Raw genomic sequence first — 20,441 nt, 5'->3', positions numbered from 1 at the left:
CCCTATAGACGTAATCAAGAATAGCTACTAAATTTGTCTTGAGAAGAACAAGTCATTATAAATTATTATTTAATAAGGGCCTAATCCTGTAATTAGTGTTTGGATTGTAAAAAGTGTCAGAACATGGCAGGCGAAGCTTTCAAAATCTCTACATCAGCCAAATATAATTTTGACAGTTAGTTACATGATATTGAAGAAGAATTCACAGAACTTCCTCGAATTGAGATCCGAAATCTACTTTCAACAAAGTGATAAATTTTCATGTAAACAGAACGCAAAATGGCTACCACACCAATAAACATGTACACATCAACAATTCATTCCAACTTGGACTACTGCAAATGACGGCTAATAATTGATTAAAAATGTGTAACACAAGTGCTTATCTAAATCTCCATATATGATCTTGTGAATTGAGGAATTAAAGAATAAAACCTTTGCAAGAAACAATTTATCAGGACAAACTTGCCCCGGTCACTAAGAGTCTAAAACCGACATAAACTATAGCATATGCATAGTTGAGTGGGGTATCATTTTTCTAATTAAACTGTGACTATTTACAAATAGGAACGTATAAAAGTGTTCAAGCAGCATTCATTGAGGTTGAAATGAGAACGTGAGCTAAAAATTGCATTCCTTCCTGGATTTTGCATACCGCTGTGGTTTGATCAGCTCGAAGGTTCTCAGAGAAGGCATTGGCTTTTTCCTGAACTGATGCGTGGGGAACAACTGATTGAGACTCAGTAGTAACAGCTTTAATGGCAGCTTGATAGGCCTCCGCTACATCAGATATGCCTGATAAATGCATGCCAAATGTCAAATGATAAACAGCTATGAGCAGAGAATGATGGAAATTCAAGGCATACAAATACAGCAGAATACTTTAGTGTGATTATAATGAAGGGTGGAATCAGTAAACAACCAACCTGTAATAAAACTGTTAGAAACTGCTTCCACATATCCTATCATTGTTTGGGCATTTACTCTTACGATATTAGCTTTTGCAGTAACGTCTTCCGGCCACTCAATGTGAGCCTTATCATCATCTGCTTCATCCTCAGTCTTATTGGCACGAGAAATGATGGATTTTCCAAACACTAGAAGTTGAGACACAGCAAAACAGCACATTTCAGACAGCCTCTGCAAAGAAAAGCAGCCCCATTTTATTAACTTTTACGACAACCTCATGTGATAAGAATAAATTTTTTCCATAATATGTATCATACATGAACTCCCTCAGAATGAAGTGATTCCAATCTTGAAGTAGTTCTCTGAACTATATCATTAGCAGCTAGTCCAGTTAATGCATTAGTGAAACTGCAACAAGAAACATCAAATAAGGCATATAATATAATGAAATATGAGGGCTTCCTTAAGCTAGGATCAAAATTGTAAGGGGTTTAAGATATTACAGAGATGTTATACTATATAAAACCAATTAAGCTTTTGGAATAGTTTATTCATGAGAGCCCTCTATGGCCAAGTGGTTTGGACTCTGTCCTTGCTTACAACCCTCCATTCCAATAACACAAAATTATAGATGAAGTGTAGCTAGCTGTGCATTATTATCCAAAGGGCTCTTGGATATAAGGGGATGTGTTAGATGTAAGTAGAACCATTCATGGGTCTTCACCTAATGGCTTAAGCTTTTGGTATACTTGGTTCATCACGCTCGTAGTAAAGTGATAGACAAACACATGTCAAACTTTGTTTGCTTTTACATATGACGTAATGTATATGTTATCTATCTTATCCTGCATACAAATATCCAAATTAACTACATCACGTAGATTTTCTAAATTCGTACATTGACATCCTTGCAGATAGAACTTTAACCAATTTTCCTTAGGATCATAGATATGTAATATTTTAGTATATGATGAATAGAGCACTTTAAACTCGATTTTATGGCAACAGTTGTAGGTGAATAAAACGTCAATAGTTATAAGGGAAGTTAAATTACCCTGCGGCCATTTCAGCAGCCTTGCCAACGCTTGAATCGTGTAAGTTCTTCATCTCATCACTGCTTCCTTCGTTTCCTCTCTTTATCGTCTTGCCTTTGTTTGAATCAGTACTACTGCTATCAATTTCAGCACTCAAATTAAAAATTTGTTGGACCTCTTTAAGCTTCCCATCATACACAGACTTTTGTTCAGCTGACAACTTGACTTTTCTTCGGTTAAATAGCATGGCATAATGACTAGACAAAGCCTCCAGTTCCTGGTAAGGCAAATGAAAACATTTTTAAATCACATTCTAAAACAGAACAATTTAACACATCAAGTGTTGAAATTATAGGAATTAAGGAGGAAGGAAAAAGAGAACAAATTATTGATGGTATGCAGTGATATGGTTACAAAAACAGTCCACCAACCCTCTTCATACTAATATTAGATTTCTAATTCTATAACAAAACAAGGAAACAAATCATGAAATATGAAAGCACTTCTATGGGGGGTTTTTCCAATCAAGAGCTCTCATCCAGAAACCTCTTTGAGCCCCCTAAATAATTCAAGGGATGGACTCAATTAAGAAAGCAAAGAACTCTCCTAGAACCTATTTCACTCATTCATGAGTTGAAACTCCAGAATACTCTTGAAGACACAGAAATTATATTATGAGAAAACTTCTATATCTTTTAACGATAATACCTCCAATTGCTCTGGACCTCCATAAATGTAAAAGCATCGATCAAAAGTCACTTCCTCGGATAATTGATCCTCGTCATTTTGTTCTTCACCTGGATTTGTATCCTTCTCAACCTCAATTCCAGTTTCATTGATTAATAGGTCCATAGTCTCCTTACTAACATATTCAAGCACTTGCATTCCCCTTGCAGTAAAAGCTCTTCCTGTCTGTATCACAATGAATAAAAATATGCATGTATATCTGTAATTATTCATAACAAATATCAAATGAAGAATGAGAAAATTTTCCAAACCTCTAACAGAGAAGATGCATTAGAACCTGCAGCTCCTGGCCCATCATGATGTGAAGACCCTGAAAGGTTTGCAGCAGAATTTTCGAGCCTACAGAACATGAGGACATTTAGCGTCATAACCTTTAAGCAGAAAGTCTGTTGTATGATAAGAAGCCACCTCATCTTTTATGCAAATAGTGAAGCATTATAAAATTAAATCATGATATGTGAGTTGCAGGATTATAATAAAAAAATAAACATTTTTCTTAGCCAAAAATGTCAGTGATAAATTAATATAAACCATACAGGAAGAAAAGAAGAAAGATTAAACATATAGCATATTTCAATCGAGCAAAGGCATTGAAGTAGTTTTATGCAATTATAATACAGATATATCTATACCAATACCATATATTTGAGGAAAGCTGAAAGCCTGTATTATAAAAACGGTGTATAGATAGGACGTGGTAAAATAAAATATTATTAAATGAAAATAGAGAGAGCGCCTGAGGTCTTGCAAAGAACCACCAAAACGTAACCTCTCAAAGCAGAGTGCGAATGAGCATATTGTAGAATCTTCATTTGAAAATTAGTTTATATATTGTTAAAAGCATGATATGTAACCATAAAGAAAAGGAAAGATGAAAAAGAAAAAATGGATTGTATAATTGAATTCAAAAACAACTGTTTGAGGATGACCCTCTTTCCATGGCCCTGCCTTCTACTATCTGGTTCTCCTCCCCCCTCCCCTTTTTTCCTCCAACACCAAAACACCCCTAAAACCCTCCCTCTCTCTGCCTCCCAAACCCAAGATCTCCCCTCCCCTTCTAGAAGCCACGTTGGCAATTCTGTTAGTAACAGAATCAACGTGTGTGGGCTTGTGGTCCCCATGCAATTGGTTTCCACTTCTTTCTTTCATAGACCTTTTGGGTCTTCCTAATATGCCCCCCTGATTCTTTGCTTGTATCAAAGCCACCTTCTTTAAAATTCACCTTGTCCTCAAGGTGAAGATCAGGAAATGCTTCTATCATCTTGCTCCAAGATTCCCATGAATTCTCACAATCTGGCATGTTCTTCCACTTTACTAATACCTCTAAGGACTGTTTGCTATCTCCTCTCACTGCTAGAACATCTTTTGGCTGGACTTGTAACTCAATTTCCTCTGTCACATATGGTGGTAACGGTTGAACCACAACTTCAGCTGTCACAATGGGTTTCAACAAAGATACATGAAAAACTAGATGCACCTTGCTATTCTCGGGTAATTTCAATCTATACGCCACTTCTCCAATCTTCTCAACAATTTCATACGGACCATAATATCTTGGGCTAAGTTTTTGATTAATTCTCTTAGCCAACTTCTTCAATTTGTATGGTTGTATCTTCAGATACACCATCTCCCCAACCTTATACTCCACTCCCCTTCCACTTTTGTCGGCCTGTTGTTTCATCCAATTTTGGGCATGCACCAGGTGGTCCTTCAATATATCTAACATTTCGTTTCTGTCTTGTATCATCCCAGCTACCTCATCTACTGAGATTGCTGCAACATCTCCCCTAATCACCAGAGGAGGATCTCTTCCATACATTGCCTTGAAAGGTGTCATCTTAGTGGCTTCATGGTAGTTTGTATTATACCAATATTCATCCCAACTAATCCACCTATGCCACTGTCTTGGTTTGGTACCTGTCATGCATCTTAAATAAGTTTCCAAGCATCTGTTTACCACTTCCGTTTGCCCATCAGTCTGCGGATGATAAGCAGAACTGAATTTCAATTTGGTTCCAGCCAACTTAAATAATTCTGTCCAGAAGGAGCTCATAAAAACCCGGTCTCTATCGGAAACAATGGTTTCGGAAAGCCATGAAGTTTTACCACTTCCTTTAAAAACAACTCTGCAACCTCTTTGGCATTATAAGGATGTGCCAAAGCAATAAAGTGGGCGTATTTGGTGAGTCGATCCACCACCACTAATACTGTATCCATTCCCCCTGCTTTGGGCAAACCTCCAATGAAGTCCATAGAAATATCAGTCCAGATATGTTTAGGAATAGGTAAGGGTTGTAACAAACCTGCTGGACTTAAAGTTTGATACTTGTTTCTTTGACACACATCACATTTCTGCACATACTCTTTAATGTTCTTCCTCATTCCTTCCCAGAAGAATAAGTTTGAAATCCTCTTGTAAGTCCAAAAATATCCCAAGTGTCCTCCCACAGCTGTATCATGAAATTCTTTCAAAATGGTGATGATTTTCTGTGAGTCCATAGGAATCACCAGTCGGTTGTGATAATACAACCTCCCATTGTTCATCTTATACCCTGAGTGTTCTCCCTCCTTGACCAACAGATCTTGTAGAATTTTATTCAGTTTCACACCCTTCTCAATTTCAGCTGCTAATTCTTCCCACTCAAAGAAATGTATCGAACTCAAGGCTGAGTATTGCAATTTTCTAGAAAGGGCATCTGCTGCTCTATTTTCCACCCCTGGTTTGTACTTAATTTAGAAGTCAAACCCCAACAATTTAGAGATCCATTTATTTTGCTCCTCACTCGTCAATTGTTGATCCACTAGAAACTTCAAACTTTTTTGATCGGTATGAACAATGAAGTGCCTCCCTAGCAAATAATGCCTCCATTTTTGGATTGCCATGACCATGGCCATCAACTCTTTTTCATAAACAGATTTATTCTGAGCTCTGTCAGACAAAGTTTGACTCATGTAGGCTACTGGTTGTCCTTCCTGCATCAACACTGCTCCAATCCCCTTCCCAGATGCATCTGTCTCCACCACAAAAATTCTGTCAAAATCTGGGACAGCAAGAACGGGCACTTGAGTCATAGCTTTTTTCAAATTCTTGAATGCCACTTGTGCAGAATCATTCCATTGGAATTGATCTTTCCTAAGAATCCTCTTAATCCCTTTACGTCTTTAGGGATTGGCCATTCCACCATGGCTTTTATCTTGGCAGGTTCAGCAGCCACTCCTTGGCCTGAAATGACATGTCCTAGATATTCAATGCTTCCCCTCCCAAAAGAGCATTTCTTCTTGTTCACCACTAAGCCATGTTTACTTAGAGAATTTAATACCGTCCTCACATGCTCATAATGACAACTCATAGTCTTGCTAAAAATGAGTATATCATCAAAGAAGACTAAAGCGAACTTTCGCAAATATGGATTCAGCACCTGATTCATGAGAGCTTGAAATGTAGAGGGGGCATTAGTGAGTCTAAATGGCATAACCAAAAACTCATAATGTCCTTCATGCGTTCTAAAGGCTGTCTTAGGGATATCTTCCTCCTTCATGCGGATCTGGTGATAACCAGATTTAAGATCTAGCTTAGAAAAAACTTGAGCTCCTCCCAATTCATCTAGAAGTTCATCTATGACGGGTATTGGAAATTTGTTTGGTACAATAAGTTTGTTTAAGGCACGATAATCAACACAAAATCACCACCCCCCATCTTTCTTCTTGACTAAGATAACTGGGTTGTTGCAAGGGCTGTTGCTAGGCCTTATAATACCTATAATCATCATTTCCTTCACAAATTTCTCAATTTCATTCTTTCGGTAGAAGGGGTACCTATAAGGCCGTATATTTGGGATACTTACACCCTCCTTGAGGTTAATAGCATGGTCACAGGTCCTCTTAGGGGGTAAGTTTGTAGGCTCTTTGAACAAATCATCAAATTCCTCCAGGACAGCAGCCAAATTAGGATTGAGAGGATTAGCTTCCTCTGCATCTATTATCAATGGTGCTTGATAAGATAGTAGGTATCCCTCTCCTTCGTTGTTGAGGGCCTTCATCAATGCTCTCCAGGAAGCTTGGGATTTACAAAGGGCAAGATCCCCCTTCAATATTTTCTTCTCTCCCCTTATTCCCCAACTTAACACCAGAAAATTAGCTTTCACATTACCTAAACTTGCCAACCACTCCATTCCTAACACCAAATCAGTCCCTCCCAACTCCATAAGAAAGAAATGTTGCACAATAGGAACTCCTTGAACCACCACTTCCAACTGTTTGCATATTCCTCGGTTCACCACCTTGTCCCCTGTTCCCACTTCCACCTCAAACGGAGTAGTATCGCTTACTTCCAAATTGAGATGCTTAACTAACCCTTTTGATATAAAGTTAGCTGAAGCTCCACAATCCACTAGAATTAACACCTCTGCACCTCCTATCTTTCCCATCACCTTGAAGGATCGATTAGAAGTCAACCTTCCTTGCTTTTCAATGATATCTGCAGGACCTTAACAATGAGAGTCTCCACCGTTTCCTCCTCTCCCCCACTATCCTCCATCTCTTCCCCTTGAGACTCTTCCAATAATACAAATTGAAAGTGTTTCAATTTGCAAATGTGGTCCCTTCCCCATGTTTAACCACATTTAAAGCATAACCCCTTCCTACTCCTTTCTCTCAATTCAGCTTGAGAGAGTCTTCCTCCACTCAATGTCTTCTTCTCAACCAGCTCACTCATTCACTTTACTGCTCATCCCCTCAGTATTTCCACCCTTCTCCCATCTAGTGAACCCTTTCGCCTGTTTCATAGGTGGTTTGTCACCCACCTTCTTCTCTGAGCCCATCAACCCAACCTTGCGTAAGGCATTATTCTTTTCTTCTAACAATAAAGCTTGGTCCATCAACTCGTCTAATGTGCCCGTGGTGTAGAGTTTCAATTCAGCTCGAATCTCTTCCTTCAACCCATTGATGAAAATCCCCTTCAACATAATCCTTTCCTCCTTCAATGGAGTCGATTCACGTTCAAATTTTTCTCTGTACTTCATTACGGAACTAGTTTGCTTAATACTCAGCAACAGACCAAACGGGTTTTGGACCAACCCTGGTTGGAAGCGTCGAATCAACGCTCCTTTAAATTCCTCCCAGTTGAACTCCTTACTCTGTTCTTCCCACCACTGATACCAACTCAAGGCCTTATCCTCCAATGCGATTACCACTGCATCGAGCTTTTCTTCTTCGTGCACCCAGTTCAATTTGAAGTATCGTTCAGCTCGAACGATCCATCCATAAGCGTCATCACCACGGAAGATGGGTATCTTGAGTTTCCGTCCTCCAAAATCCCTCGACGACTCGCCACTACTACTTCATATTGTTGAACGCGAGTTGTCGTCATGCTCCACATCACCATCGTCCTCATTGTGCACCTTTCGTCGTCTGTGCGAACGTCGTGTGTGAGGTCGGCCACTACATGACTTGTTGTTCAAGGCCATCAATGCGCTTCTCCATCGCGTTTCGTGTAATGACCATGCACTCCCAGAAACAACTGGCTTTGGATACCAATTGATATGTAACCACAAAGAAAAGGAAAAATGAAAAAGAAAAAACGGATTGTATTATTGAATTCAAAAACAATTGTTTGAGGATGACCCTCTTTCCATGGCCCTGCCTTCTACTATCTGGTTCTCCTCCCCCCCCCCCCCCCCCCCCCCCTTTTCCTCCAACCCCAAAACCCCCCTAAAACCCTCCCTCTCTCTGCCTCCCAAACCCAAGATCTCCCCTCCCCTTCTAGATGCCACGTAGGCAATTCTGTTAGTAACAGAATCAACGTGTGTGGGCTTGTGGTCCCCATGCAATTGGTTTCCACTTCTTTCTTTCGTAAACCTTTTGGGTCTTCCTAATATGCCCCCCTGATTCTTTGCTTGTATGAAAGCATAATACATCATTCCATTCAAAATAACAATAAGAAAAATAAAACATATAATATACACAAACAGGAAGTTGCATTTAAAACAACTAAGAAAATGGGTCCAGCATAAAATGAGCATGTGTAGTGCCTCTTAGTATAATAACAGCCAAACAAAATATCTAAATTCCAAAAACATCATGGAAGAATATGCAGCCCAAAGAAAAAAAAATTATATTCATTATCAATATAAAATATTTACATTTTCAATCAACCAGAAATACATGTTTGTATGCGACTTTGAATATAATCACAGTAGAAGTCTATAAACTTATCATGCATGACAATTTGTGATTAGATGACAATGTAAAAACCTTATACTTCTAGAGCCTTGACTATTCACTAAAAAAAGAAGGGTAACAATAGCAGTAGAACCCGCAACAACAACAAAAATGCAAAAGGAAGTATGACATAAAGAAGATACAGCAAAGGCATATATACATATTTCAGTCCAAGTCACCCAACAATGAAAAAGTAAAATAGAACCTAAGATAAGAAGTGAGAAGAGAAAGAAAATAAAAATGACAGAAGAGAAGATAGCAAGCAGGTCAAGTAGCAAGAAGAGAAATCCTCTACCAGCAAACCCCAGACCAAACAAATGAAAACAGAAAGAGCAAATGAAGGATGATGAGGGGAGATTTTTTATTTAGTGAAGATTTGACAGTCATTTTCCCCATAGAAATGACACTAGAGCTATTTCAGCAAGGCATGGCAAAGATGGCAGCAATCTCTACTCACTATCAAAATGCCTCAACCAATTAATAGCCAAGTGCAAGGGCTAGCACACCACTAAATGCTATAGAAGTCACGGTAAAAACCACCATTCACAATTATGAATTTATCAACAAACATGGTAGTTACGTTACAACTTACAATTTCACATTAACTTGCAACATCATACAATATTATATGATCTTTCCCATAGTTCGTGATTCCAATGTCAGCTGTAACATGGATTTTTGCTGAATCAATGGGATCACCAAGTAAAATCATATAATCAGTAGAATTGTGATCCCACAATGTTTCATGTAAACCCACTTTGTCACTAAAACCCAAAAATCTGTTGGTAACCACAGAATTTGAATCGGCTCCTTTAAATCTGATATCATGATCCTGCCTCCTAGAATGTGACAGCCCTGTGGTTTGTGAAAAACAATCTCAAATTCAACCAAAATCTGCAATATGCTCTCTGGAATTAGTTTCTCTCCCCTGTCTTCTTCTTTAGCGGCCATCTTACATTCAACCAAGAAACACTCCTCTTCTGGTTAGAGTCTTTTTATGGTTCTGTTTAGAGTGGCATTCACTATACTCAAGGAAGGATTCTCCTTGTATCTTGTATTTCTACCCTTCTATTTTGACCTCCATAGTTGGTTTTTCAAAGTTAGCCTTGATCTCTCCCAACTCCTTTCAACCATTCCATTCCTAGCACTACATCCACCCCATCTAGAGGAAACAAATAGAATTTGTGTGTACAAAATGGACTTTGCAGAGTATCAACCTATGTAACACAAATACTGACTTGAACACAAGACACGAACACAAAACACAAAGACTTTACCTTTACCCAATATTGTGTTGTGTCCTCCATTGGAATTTTAACTACTATTTCAGCAATAATATAAAATCATGTAATGCTCCACAATCAATTGACACCAAAATAATTCTCCCCATAATTTGAATGTATTTTAGAAATCAGCCCTACCAAACTTTTACAACCAAAAGCAGTTTGTGCTGGTATCCCTTTCAATTGTATCTCTTCTTGCCTACTTATTTGCTTCATCCTTGATATCCTTTTCCAGCAACATAATCCTCAATTGCTTGTGTTATGAAAGTATGTAGAAGGAAAGGGAGAAAAGGGGCTGAAGGAATATGAGATATATAGGCCAGAGAAACAAGGCTGACTGTGAATGAAAGAAACACTCTGCAGTTGAGAGAGAATTAGAAGAGAGGAGGGACATAACAGATTACACAGCTGGCAATGAAAGGTTGGAGGGGAGGATATGCGAATCATGCAATAAGAAGAGAGAGGAGGACGCAGTGGAGGGGAGCAATTGATTGAGGGGGGAAGGGTTGATCATATTTTGGGGCTAGGTTGGGTGAAGAATGGCCTTCCTCCGGGTGTTGCATAGTGTATACTTCTTAATTTCCAGTGATTCAAAGGGAACAGCAGCAGTGGATCTCGTTAGGGTATGCCTTTCAAGAAACTAGCAGATGAGAACTGCAAGGAGAAAACAAGATGATGCTTATGCTTCAGAAGTGATGAACTGCTTGTTGCCAGCCTCATTGGACCAAGTGTAAGGCTATGTATGGACCCTTAATATTGGTTATAAAACAAGATGGCAGTTTGAGGTTTTCTACTGACTACAAGGCTTTAAATAACATAGCGACACCCAACAAGTTTCTTATTCCAGTCATAGAGGAGCTGTTAGATGAATTATGAAGAGCTCTAATTTTTTCTATATTAGATTTGAAGTTGGGCCTATCATATTACTATGAAAGAAAGTGATGCACATAAGATACAATGTAACACCCTAAAAATTAAGATTGAATCAAATGAATTAATCTATTTGTGGTTAATCACTAATTAATTAAACCTAAGCATATATACCATCTGCAAATTGACCTTTTTGTAGACTATGTTCAATGGTCAATTCATTAACGAAAACAATAATAAAAATAAGGAGACTTGTAAATTTGCTAATTTTTGTATTAATTAATTAGACTAAATTAAACTAAGCAAAGTAGGCTAATTAAATAGGGGATTAGTTCCCTAATTATGCAAAGAGGTCATTCCGAGGTTCATTCAAATTCATGACCTACATCAAGGCACAACTTTATCGTAATGGCAGGGCTGTTTTCAGATTTCATTTATTTCATGCCAACCACAACAAAGCCTTTTTTCCCCCTAGGTGAGGTTGGTTACGTGGATCACGTGCATCTGTTGGTTTAGTTGAAGACCAAAGTTTCAGAGATATTGTTTACCTCGAGTTCTATTAGAACCAATTTATTAACTACTGTATAGCAGGATTAACTACGGTAGCAGTTTGCAGGTTCTTTTGTCCACAGTGAAGAATACATTGGTTCACTTCTTAATTCATGTTTAAGAAAATTGCATAATACCATACCAACACTAGTCACACACTCACAAGTAGCATACATGCTTATTTCCATCAAATATCAACATATCACCACCAGAACAATGATCAGTTACTAGACATACAAAACAACCTCTATGTGGGTCAAATAAAAATTTAAATAAACAAATATAGCAATGAATTATACCGCTGAACAAAATCAGTGCTCCCTCTCCATGCATTTCCTAAAGCACTCCAAGCTCCAGATGCAAAAGTCTCCACAGAGCTATCAAAAGCCTTCAAACCCTACACACATTAAGTAGCTCGGGTATGAGTGCTTAATGTATGAGTACAGACTATCTAAAAGCATAAAATTTGCATCCAAAAGCACAGAATTATTTTTCCTAGGTAGTCAATTGTCCCCATTAAAAATGTTACTCACTGTTACTCAAAACCCATGAGAATCATGGGACAAAATCAAACCTATAGGCAAGACCCATAGAAGCATATTCTAGAAGCTAGATAGTACTAGTTTCAACAAACAAACAGCAGAACAATATCAGTGTAAAAGATGAACAAAAGGATAGTGAAGAATGAATAGGAAATCTGCATATTTGGCGAGGCAAAGACATATGAATAAATCAGCATAATATACAAAAGACCTAAATGGTCAAATCCAATAAATGATAGCATCCAAATTGCAAATTAACCCACCCCAACCCCCCAAGGATGTGTATCTTTATGTGCTTGCCTGGCTAAGTAGTGAATCTTCACCAGCTTTCTCCAATCTGTCCAGAGCAGATTTTCGCAGTTTGGTATCCTCATCGTCACTTTCCTTCTTAGCTGCAGAATCTTCAGCCCCTTCATCCTCTTTGGAAGATTCTGACTCTTCAGCTTCATTTTGCAACTCCGCAATGCCCTTTGATGCTGTCTGTGCAACTACAGCAGCCTGCATGTCAAAACCCCATTGATTCATAACAAATAATTTGATACCTTTCTAATGATTATTCCTAATAATCTGCCAAATCCAAATAATTTCGAAAATATTATTGCCTCTACTTTTTTCATTCAATATTATCAATTTTAAGTAAATAAGATATGATTTATTAGAAGAATAAAGCATTAATATCTTTCCCACGCAAAACCATATTGGCTCCAATCGAACATCTCCCTTACATAGTCTTCTTCAATAATTCTTTCCTAATAATCCACAACAAATAAATAATTTCCAGGACATCAATACGTCTACTTCTTCATTCAATATAATCTATTAAGACAGAATTTATTGGAAAAATAAAGCATCAACCCCTTTTCCACATACCCATGTTTTACTCCAACCAACAAAAACCCTTTTATAGTCCCCTTCGAAAATAATAAAATCTAAACGCTGTGAAAGCCTTATGTTGAACTTGAGAATTCGACACTGTTGAACTCACTACGTGCTAAATTAGTAAGAAAAAACTGTCAACCAAAAACAGAAAATGCAACACATTAAGGCCCAGTTGCATAATAAAACTATTCCATAAATTAAAACAATAACAAAAAGGAAAACCACACTAAATAACACAAATCAACAACACATTCCGAGATTGAGACAAATGCGTTGGTTGACACCGAAAATATAAAACAAAATGGCTCTTCTCTTTTGTCCCATTTCGAAACGCACATTGCGAGAGATCTCTTCGGCGGCAACAGCGGCGGCTTTCTGAAGATCGGAGAGAAAAGAGAACTGCAAAAATCCCCACCCTCCCGCCGACGGTTTTGGCAGTTGTGGTTCTGGCGCAACCTCCTCCTCGTCGTTTTGCTTACTCTCGGACTGCGTTTTGTCGTCCATATTTTTTTTCTTTTGTGAAGATTCCAATGAGAGAGATTTTCGGGAATTGGTGAAAGAATGTGAACGGTGTTGTGAGATTGTTGTTCCTTACGCTATGGTATTTCGATCTGTTGTGTGTTATGTCGTTTTGGATTTGGGTGGAAGATGCAACTGTGTTAGCAAAGCAATGCCAAATGTCGTTTTCAAGTTTTTAAGCGTATGAACGACGAAATAAGAGCACGTCGTTTTTACGTTATACTCTGTGTTTTGTTGAGTGAGTTTGTTGGTGTGTATAATTAGTTAAACAATAATTAATTAAATAATAGTCAACTTTAGAATTACTCTGGGCACATGATAGGGACAAGTTTAGAGAATATATAATAGTCTCGTTTATGTTTTAAATAAAAAAAAAATTATTATATATAGTGTGAATGTGTGTTATTTTTTTCATAATAATAAAATACTAAAAAAATTATAACAAAAATAAATACAAATATTTTTTATAATTATATATATGTTTTATTTATTTAATTTCAAAAATAGTAAAATAAAATAAAGTGATTAATTTTGAAAAAAATATCTCTTGAAAATTAAAATAAAAAAAATACATGATACAAAAAGAAAATCTCTATATCTAGTACTATATACAATTTTGAACTAACAAATGGAAACTTCTTCAATAAAATATTATTTTTGATCCACTTTTATTCAAATTTTTTTTTCTACAAGAGGTAAAAATACTAACGTGTCACAATATCAGAATTTTGAACCTTCAAAAATTAAATCAAAAAGAACAAAATTTCTCTCTCTTTTCTTCTCACCCTATCCCACACAAAAAATCCTTCTCTTTCATCCCAACCTCTTCAGCTTCTTTTCCCTCTTTCTCACTCTCACACATTCAAACCTCTTCAGCTTCTCTCTCTTTCTCACTCACAGATAACACCATTGGAGACAAAATGTCTTCAATTTCATCTTTCTCTTTCGCACTCAAACATTAATATCTATTTCTATTTTTGCTTTTTTTCGATTCTTCATCTCGATGTTCTTACCCAGATCTCGATTTTGTTCAGCTTTCTAGATGTTTTTCACTAACATCTTCACATTTCTACTTATTTTTGTTTTATTTTTTTTCATTTTTTTTCAGATGAATGAAATGAGTAAAAGATGGGTCACGGCCAAGATTTGATTTATTTGGTTTCAGAATGAAAGTGGTATGTGAAGTTCATATTTTATCCAGATTTCATTTTTTTTTCAGCTTTCTCAACCAAACAGTTCATCTTTTTAACCAGATCTCGGTTTTTTTCAGCTTTCTCAAGCAAACAGTTCATCTTCTTACCCAGATCTCCATGAAAAGAAAGCCAAGAAGTTCTCTAGTTTCTTTTCCAAGAGTGAGCCAAATGTTATGCCCTTCATTTCTTGCAACTACTGTATGAAGAAAAGTCATATTCTTAAGAATTGTCATGTTAGAAAGTATGATGTACCTAAGGGAATTATGAAATGGATCCCAAAAGGATCTAGAAAGGCATAACCATGTTGGACCCAAACTATCAAAGGGTACCATGTAATACTATGTTGTTTTACAGGTCATAAAATAGGAAAAGAAGGATCTATGGTACCTAGATAGTGGCTGCTCAAGGCATATGACAGGAGATAAGACCAAATTTGCAAAGTTGGAATTGAAAGAAGAAGGATTTGTAACCTATGGAGACAACAACAAAGGAAGAATCCTTGGAAATGAAGTCATAGGTCAATTATGTGACAAAGGCTTTAAAGTGATGTTTGAATCAAATAATTGCTTGATATATGATGCACATGGTAATATTGTTTTGATAGGAAAGAGAGTCAACAATATATATATATATATATACTTGATCTGCATCATGCATCATTTATCATCCATTGTTTGCTTACAAAAGAGGATGACACTTGGTTATGGCATAAGAGACTTTGTCACATACATATGCAGCATTTTAATCGGCTAAACAGAAAACAGTTGGTTGAAGGACTACCAAAACTCAAGTTTGAGAAGGATAGAGTGTGTGAAGCATGTCAAAAAGGAAAACAAACCAAGGTCTCTTTCAAACCCAAAAATGTTGTTTCAACTGAAATACCTTTAGAGATGCTTCATATGGATCTATTTGGCCCATCTCGAACCATGAGACTTTGTGGCAATCTTTATGCATTAGTCATAGTAGATGATTTATCTAGGTACACATGGACTTTGTTCTTAGCTGCCAAAAATGACATCTTTTATGCTTTTAAAAGACTTGCTAAGTTGCTTGAAAATGAAAAGAGTTCCAAGATAGTGTCCATTTGAAGTGATCATGGTGGGAAATTTCAAAATGAAAAGTTTGAACACTTTTATGAAAAGCATGGCATTAAACATAATTTTTCTGCACCAAGAACCCCACAACAAAATGGTGTTGTTGAAAGGAAAAACAGATCACTTGAGGAACTAGCTAGAACTATGTTAAATGAGAATTCACTACCTAAGTACTTTTGGGTTGATGCAATCAACACTGCTTGCTATGTTTTAAATAGAGTGTTGATTAGGCCAATTTTGAAGAAAACACGCTATGAACTTTTCAAAGGGAGGAGGCCTGTTTTAAGTCACCTAAAAGTATTTGGATGTAAGTGTTTCATTTTAAACAATGGCAAAGAAAGTCCTGGCAAGTTTGATGCAAAAGCGGATGAAGGTGTTTTTCTAGGCTATGCTACACAAAGTCATGCATATAGAGTCTATAATAAGATATTGATGACTGTTGAAGAGTCTATGCATGTTGTATTTGATGAAACTAACCCAAAATTGCAAGAGCATGATCCTAAGATTGCAGATGAAGAAGAAATAGCACAAGAAAAGAAATCTGCTGCAGAATTGGAAACTGTTGCAAGAAATCAGTCAGCTGAAAAGGAAATTCAGTCGACTGAAAAAGCTGCAGACAACAACTTACCCAAGGAGTGGATTGAACCCAAAGGACTATCAAAGGACAACATAATTGGTGATATAGAATAGGGAGTATCCACTAGACGCAAGCTTGCATTCTTTCAACATATTGCATTTGTTTCTCAAATTGAACCTAAGAATGTGAATGATGCATTGTGTGATAGTAATTGGGTTGTTGTTATGCAAGATAAACTTAATCAATTCACTAGAAATGATGTGTGGTCTCTTATTCCTAAAACTGATGCAATGAATGTGATTGGTACTAAATGGGTGTTTAGGAATAAAATGGATGAAAATGGTAATATAGTTAGGAATAAGGCTAGGCTAGGTACTAAAGGTTATAATCAAGAGGAAGGCATTGATTTTGATGAAACATATGCACCTGTGGCTAGGTTAGTAGTTGTGAGGTTATTGTTAGCATATGCATGCATGTGTAGTTTCAAACTTTCTCAAATGGATGTGAAAAGTGCATTCTTGAATGGTTTCTTAAATGAAGAAGTTTATGTATCACAACCCCCTGGCTTTGAAGATCACCTCTATCCTAATCATGTTTTCAAATTGAAAAAGGCTTTATATGGTTTGAAACAAGCACCACGACAGTGGTATGAGAGGTTAAGCAACTTTCTTTTATCTAAAGGATATGTTAGAGGTGTTGTTGATAAAACACTTTTCATTAGAAAGCATGCAAGTGATGTAATACTTGTTCAAGTATATGTAGATGATATAATCTTTGGATCAAATAATAACTCCATGTGTGAAGAGTTTGTTGCAGCTATGCAGGGAGAATTTGAGATGTCTATGATAAGAGAGCTAACCTACTTCCTAGGGCTGCAAGTGAAGCAACTCAAGCATGGGACATTTTTTAAGTCTGTCAAAATACTGTTTTGACCTACTGAAAAAGTTCAAAATGGAGGATTGCAAAGAGGCTGCCACTCCAATTGCTACACACTGCCTTATAGATGCAGATGAGGCTGGAAACCAAGTTGATTCAACCAAATATAGAGGGTTAATTGGTTCCTTGCTATATCTAACTGCTAGTAGGCCAGATATACAATTTGGTGTTTGCTTGTGTGTTAGGTTTCAATCCAATCCAAAGGAATCGCACTTCAAAGCTGCAAAACGAATTCTCAAGTATCTGAAAGGGACAACTAATGTTGGAATATGGTATCCTAATGAATATAACATTGCTCTTAGTGGTTTTTCAGATTCTGACTATGCAGGGTGCAAATTGGATAAGAAAAGCACAAGTGGCACATGTCATCTACTTGGATCAAACCTAATCTCATGGAATAGCAAGAAGCAAGCTTGTGTAGCACTCTCTACAACTGAGGCTGAGTACATAGCAGCTGGACATGCATGTGCTCAAAGCATATGGTTGAAGCATCAACTTATGGATTATGGTGTAAAGCTAGAGAAGGTACCTTTTTATTGTGATAATACAAGTGCAATCAACCTAACTAAGAATCCAATCCAACATTCTAGAACTAAACACATTGAAATCAGGCACCATTTCATAAGAGATCATATTCAAAAAGGTGATATTGAAATCATGTTTGTGAAAACTGAAAATCAATTGGCGGATCTATTCACTAAACCACTTGCACGTGATAGATTTAATAAGCTTAGAACTGAATTAGATGTTCTTGACATGAAGAATATATGTTGATATCTGTTTGGCTTGTTAATCTTATTAGATCATGTGTGTGCTGCATTTAAAATGACAAAAATCTGCATAATTTGAAAACTACCAGAATCAGCTAAATTTGCAATTTCAACACATAGATTTCATTTAAAGTGTCAAAATCTGCATAATTTGTGTTCTGGAACTGTTTCAATCTACTAAATCTCACAAAACAACACATATATTTGATTCAAATTGGTCTGGTGTGAATTTCGTGAAATCTAAAATTTTTAGTCAGCTAAATTGACAAATTTAACACATAGATTTCACTTAAAACTACCACTGCACCAAAAATAAGTTTTCTGGTCTGCTGCATTTACATCCAAATTTTCCAGTCCATTAGATTCAATTGAAAAAAAGTTTAAGCTTTTGAAAAAATTTTATAAAGCCAATTCAACCCCCCCCTTCTTGGCTAAACTCACCATTTCAAAACTAACACGTCATTTCAGCTTCTTTCATCTTTTGATTTATATTTTCCAATTTTCATTATTTTTTTATCATAAAAAATATTTGTGCACATTTCTTTAGTGTTTGTCCGGCCGCTTGCGTCGCGGACACCTATTTTAAAATTTCATTTTTTTTCTTCTAAAACATATATAAAGATCTAAAAGTAAAAAATAGTTTTCTTTGTTTTTGGTTGCTCACATCGCATCGCAATGACATCTAAATCCACTTTCAAATAAATGAAGAAAAATTAAAAATTGAAAAGATTAAAAAAATATTTTCAGTGTTTGTCCGGCTGCTCGCATCTTGTGACACTAATTTTAAAATAATTCCAAATACTAAAAATTTAAATAAAAAGGTTTTCAAAATTTAAAAAAAAAAACAAATCATTTTCCAAATAGTTTTCCGAATAGTTTTTTTCATCAAAGAACTACGTAATCTTGATTCTCCACATTGTAGATGGAGATACGTAGGAGCGAGGATTAATCCTTGTAGGGCCCTAAACAACCATTTTTTTTTCTTTTGTACATCCTTTTGTATTTTTTTGGGGGAAATAAATATTTTGAAAAAGACCACATAACTTTTGTACATTTAATTAAAGGTACCGTCTTAGGACAGACGCTATGGGGTGCTAATACCTTCCCCACGCGTAGCTTTAAAACTTAAGATATAATGATATGATTCTATTTAATCACTTCAATCCTAAAAATAGTATAAGCAGCGGTGGATGATTATGGGTGCAGGGAGGGGCCTTCCCCCCCCCCCCCCAAAAAAATTTTGAAATTTCTTTTACAATAGATATTTTAATTTTTTTTATTATAAATATTAGGTGTTTTGATTTTATTTTGTTATAAATATTAAATCAAATATTTTATTTCTTTTATAAACATAATAATTAATACTAATAAATAATAAAATATAAAATTAAATATAATAAAGAATAAAGATTAAAAAGATTTATCAAGATATTTTTTTATTATTTGTTTTCATTATAGATTGTGTTTTTCATAAATTGTTCTCATATTTAATTCTCATCTGTTTTCTTTTGTTTCTGAAAAGAAAAAGATCTATTATTTTTTCTCTTATCTCTCCTTTATTCTCTTCCATCCTCGAGGAAGAAAAGAAGAAGATAATTCTTTCGTCTCACTTGATAGTGAAATATTAATTCAATAATTTATTTAATGAGCCTCTTTTATATGTCTATGCCTTGAATTTCTTACAAATTGTTCTCATCTTCCATTCTTACCTATTTTCTTTTCTTTCGGAAGAGAAAAGATCAATTATTTTTGCTTTCATCTCTTAACTGTTCTCTTCCATCCTCGAAGAAATAAAGAAGAAGGTAATTCTCTTTTGTCTCACTTGATAGTGAAATATTAGTTTAATAATTTATTTAATGAGCCTCTTTTATATTATTTTTTTATTTTATCAACATAGAAGAAAAATGATTGTACTGTGTGTTTTTTATAATTGAATTTTAAGTGTGGTTTGATTATCATCGAATTTTCTTTTGGTATTTATGTCTCTCAATTTTTTATTAGATTATGATAAATCATTTTTTAGTATTTTTTTAAATAGGTATATTGATGAAGAATAAAAGAATAGATTATTTAAATAGGTATATTGATAAATCATTTTTGGTATTTATGTCTCTCAATTTTCTTCTTATACTTCATTTTTTATTGTGTTAGTGACAATAATAAAATGTATAAATTTTGGATGTATTATTTGGGCACCCCCAACAATGTTGGTCAAGATCCGCCACTGAGTATAAGAGACAATAACCAAACTCTTGAACCAAAAAAGCTCTCAAAAATTAGTTCTTCACTCTGCACACAAGTGTTTATAAATGATCACTCA

At 35.9% G+C, this 20,441-nt stretch overlaps 1 protein-coding gene across 1 annotated transcript; it reads right to left on the bottom strand.

Moving 5' to 3' along the window:
- Positions 1–303: 303 nt before the first annotated feature.
- On the bottom strand, positions 304–13,691 carry LOC114174059. Its single transcript, XM_028058801.1, has 9 exons — positions 13,369–13,691; positions 12,454–12,651; positions 11,911–12,008; positions 2,942–3,029; positions 2,652–2,855; positions 1,964–2,220; positions 1,227–1,317; positions 927–1,140; positions 304–795 (listed from the first exon to the last, which is right to left on the bottom strand). Exons 1-9 carry the CDS (start codon positions 13,534–13,536, stop codon positions 584–586), a joined length of 1,530 nt encoding a protein of 509 aa, XP_027914602.1. The 5' UTR covers positions 13,537–13,691; the 3' UTR covers positions 304–583.
- Between the last annotated feature and the right edge of the window lie 6,750 nt (positions 13,692–20,441).

The sequence above is a fragment of the Vigna unguiculata genome, chromosome 2, assembly GCF_004118075.2.
Source record: "Vigna unguiculata cultivar IT97K-499-35 chromosome 2, ASM411807v1, whole genome shotgun sequence".
Lineage (NCBI taxonomy): Eukaryota > Viridiplantae > Streptophyta > Magnoliopsida > Fabales > Fabaceae > Vigna > Vigna unguiculata.
This window is presented reverse-complemented; position numbering and strand designations above follow the sequence as displayed.

Bases quoted from the DNA above. Each gene is read 5' to 3' on its own strand.
- LOC114174059 (XM_028058801.1), bottom strand. From the start codon at position 13,536: ATGGACGACAAAACGCAGTCCGAGAGTAAGCAAAACGACGAGGAGGAG. The intron at 1,318-1,963 runs GTAATTTAACTT...TTCTTGTTGCAG, and splicing joins GCTGCTGAAATGGCCGCAGG to TTTCACTAATGCATTAACTG. The intron at 1,141-1,226 runs GTATGATACATA...TTTTCTTTGCAG, and splicing joins TTCATTCTGAGGGAGTTCAT to AGGCTGTCTGAAATGTGCTG.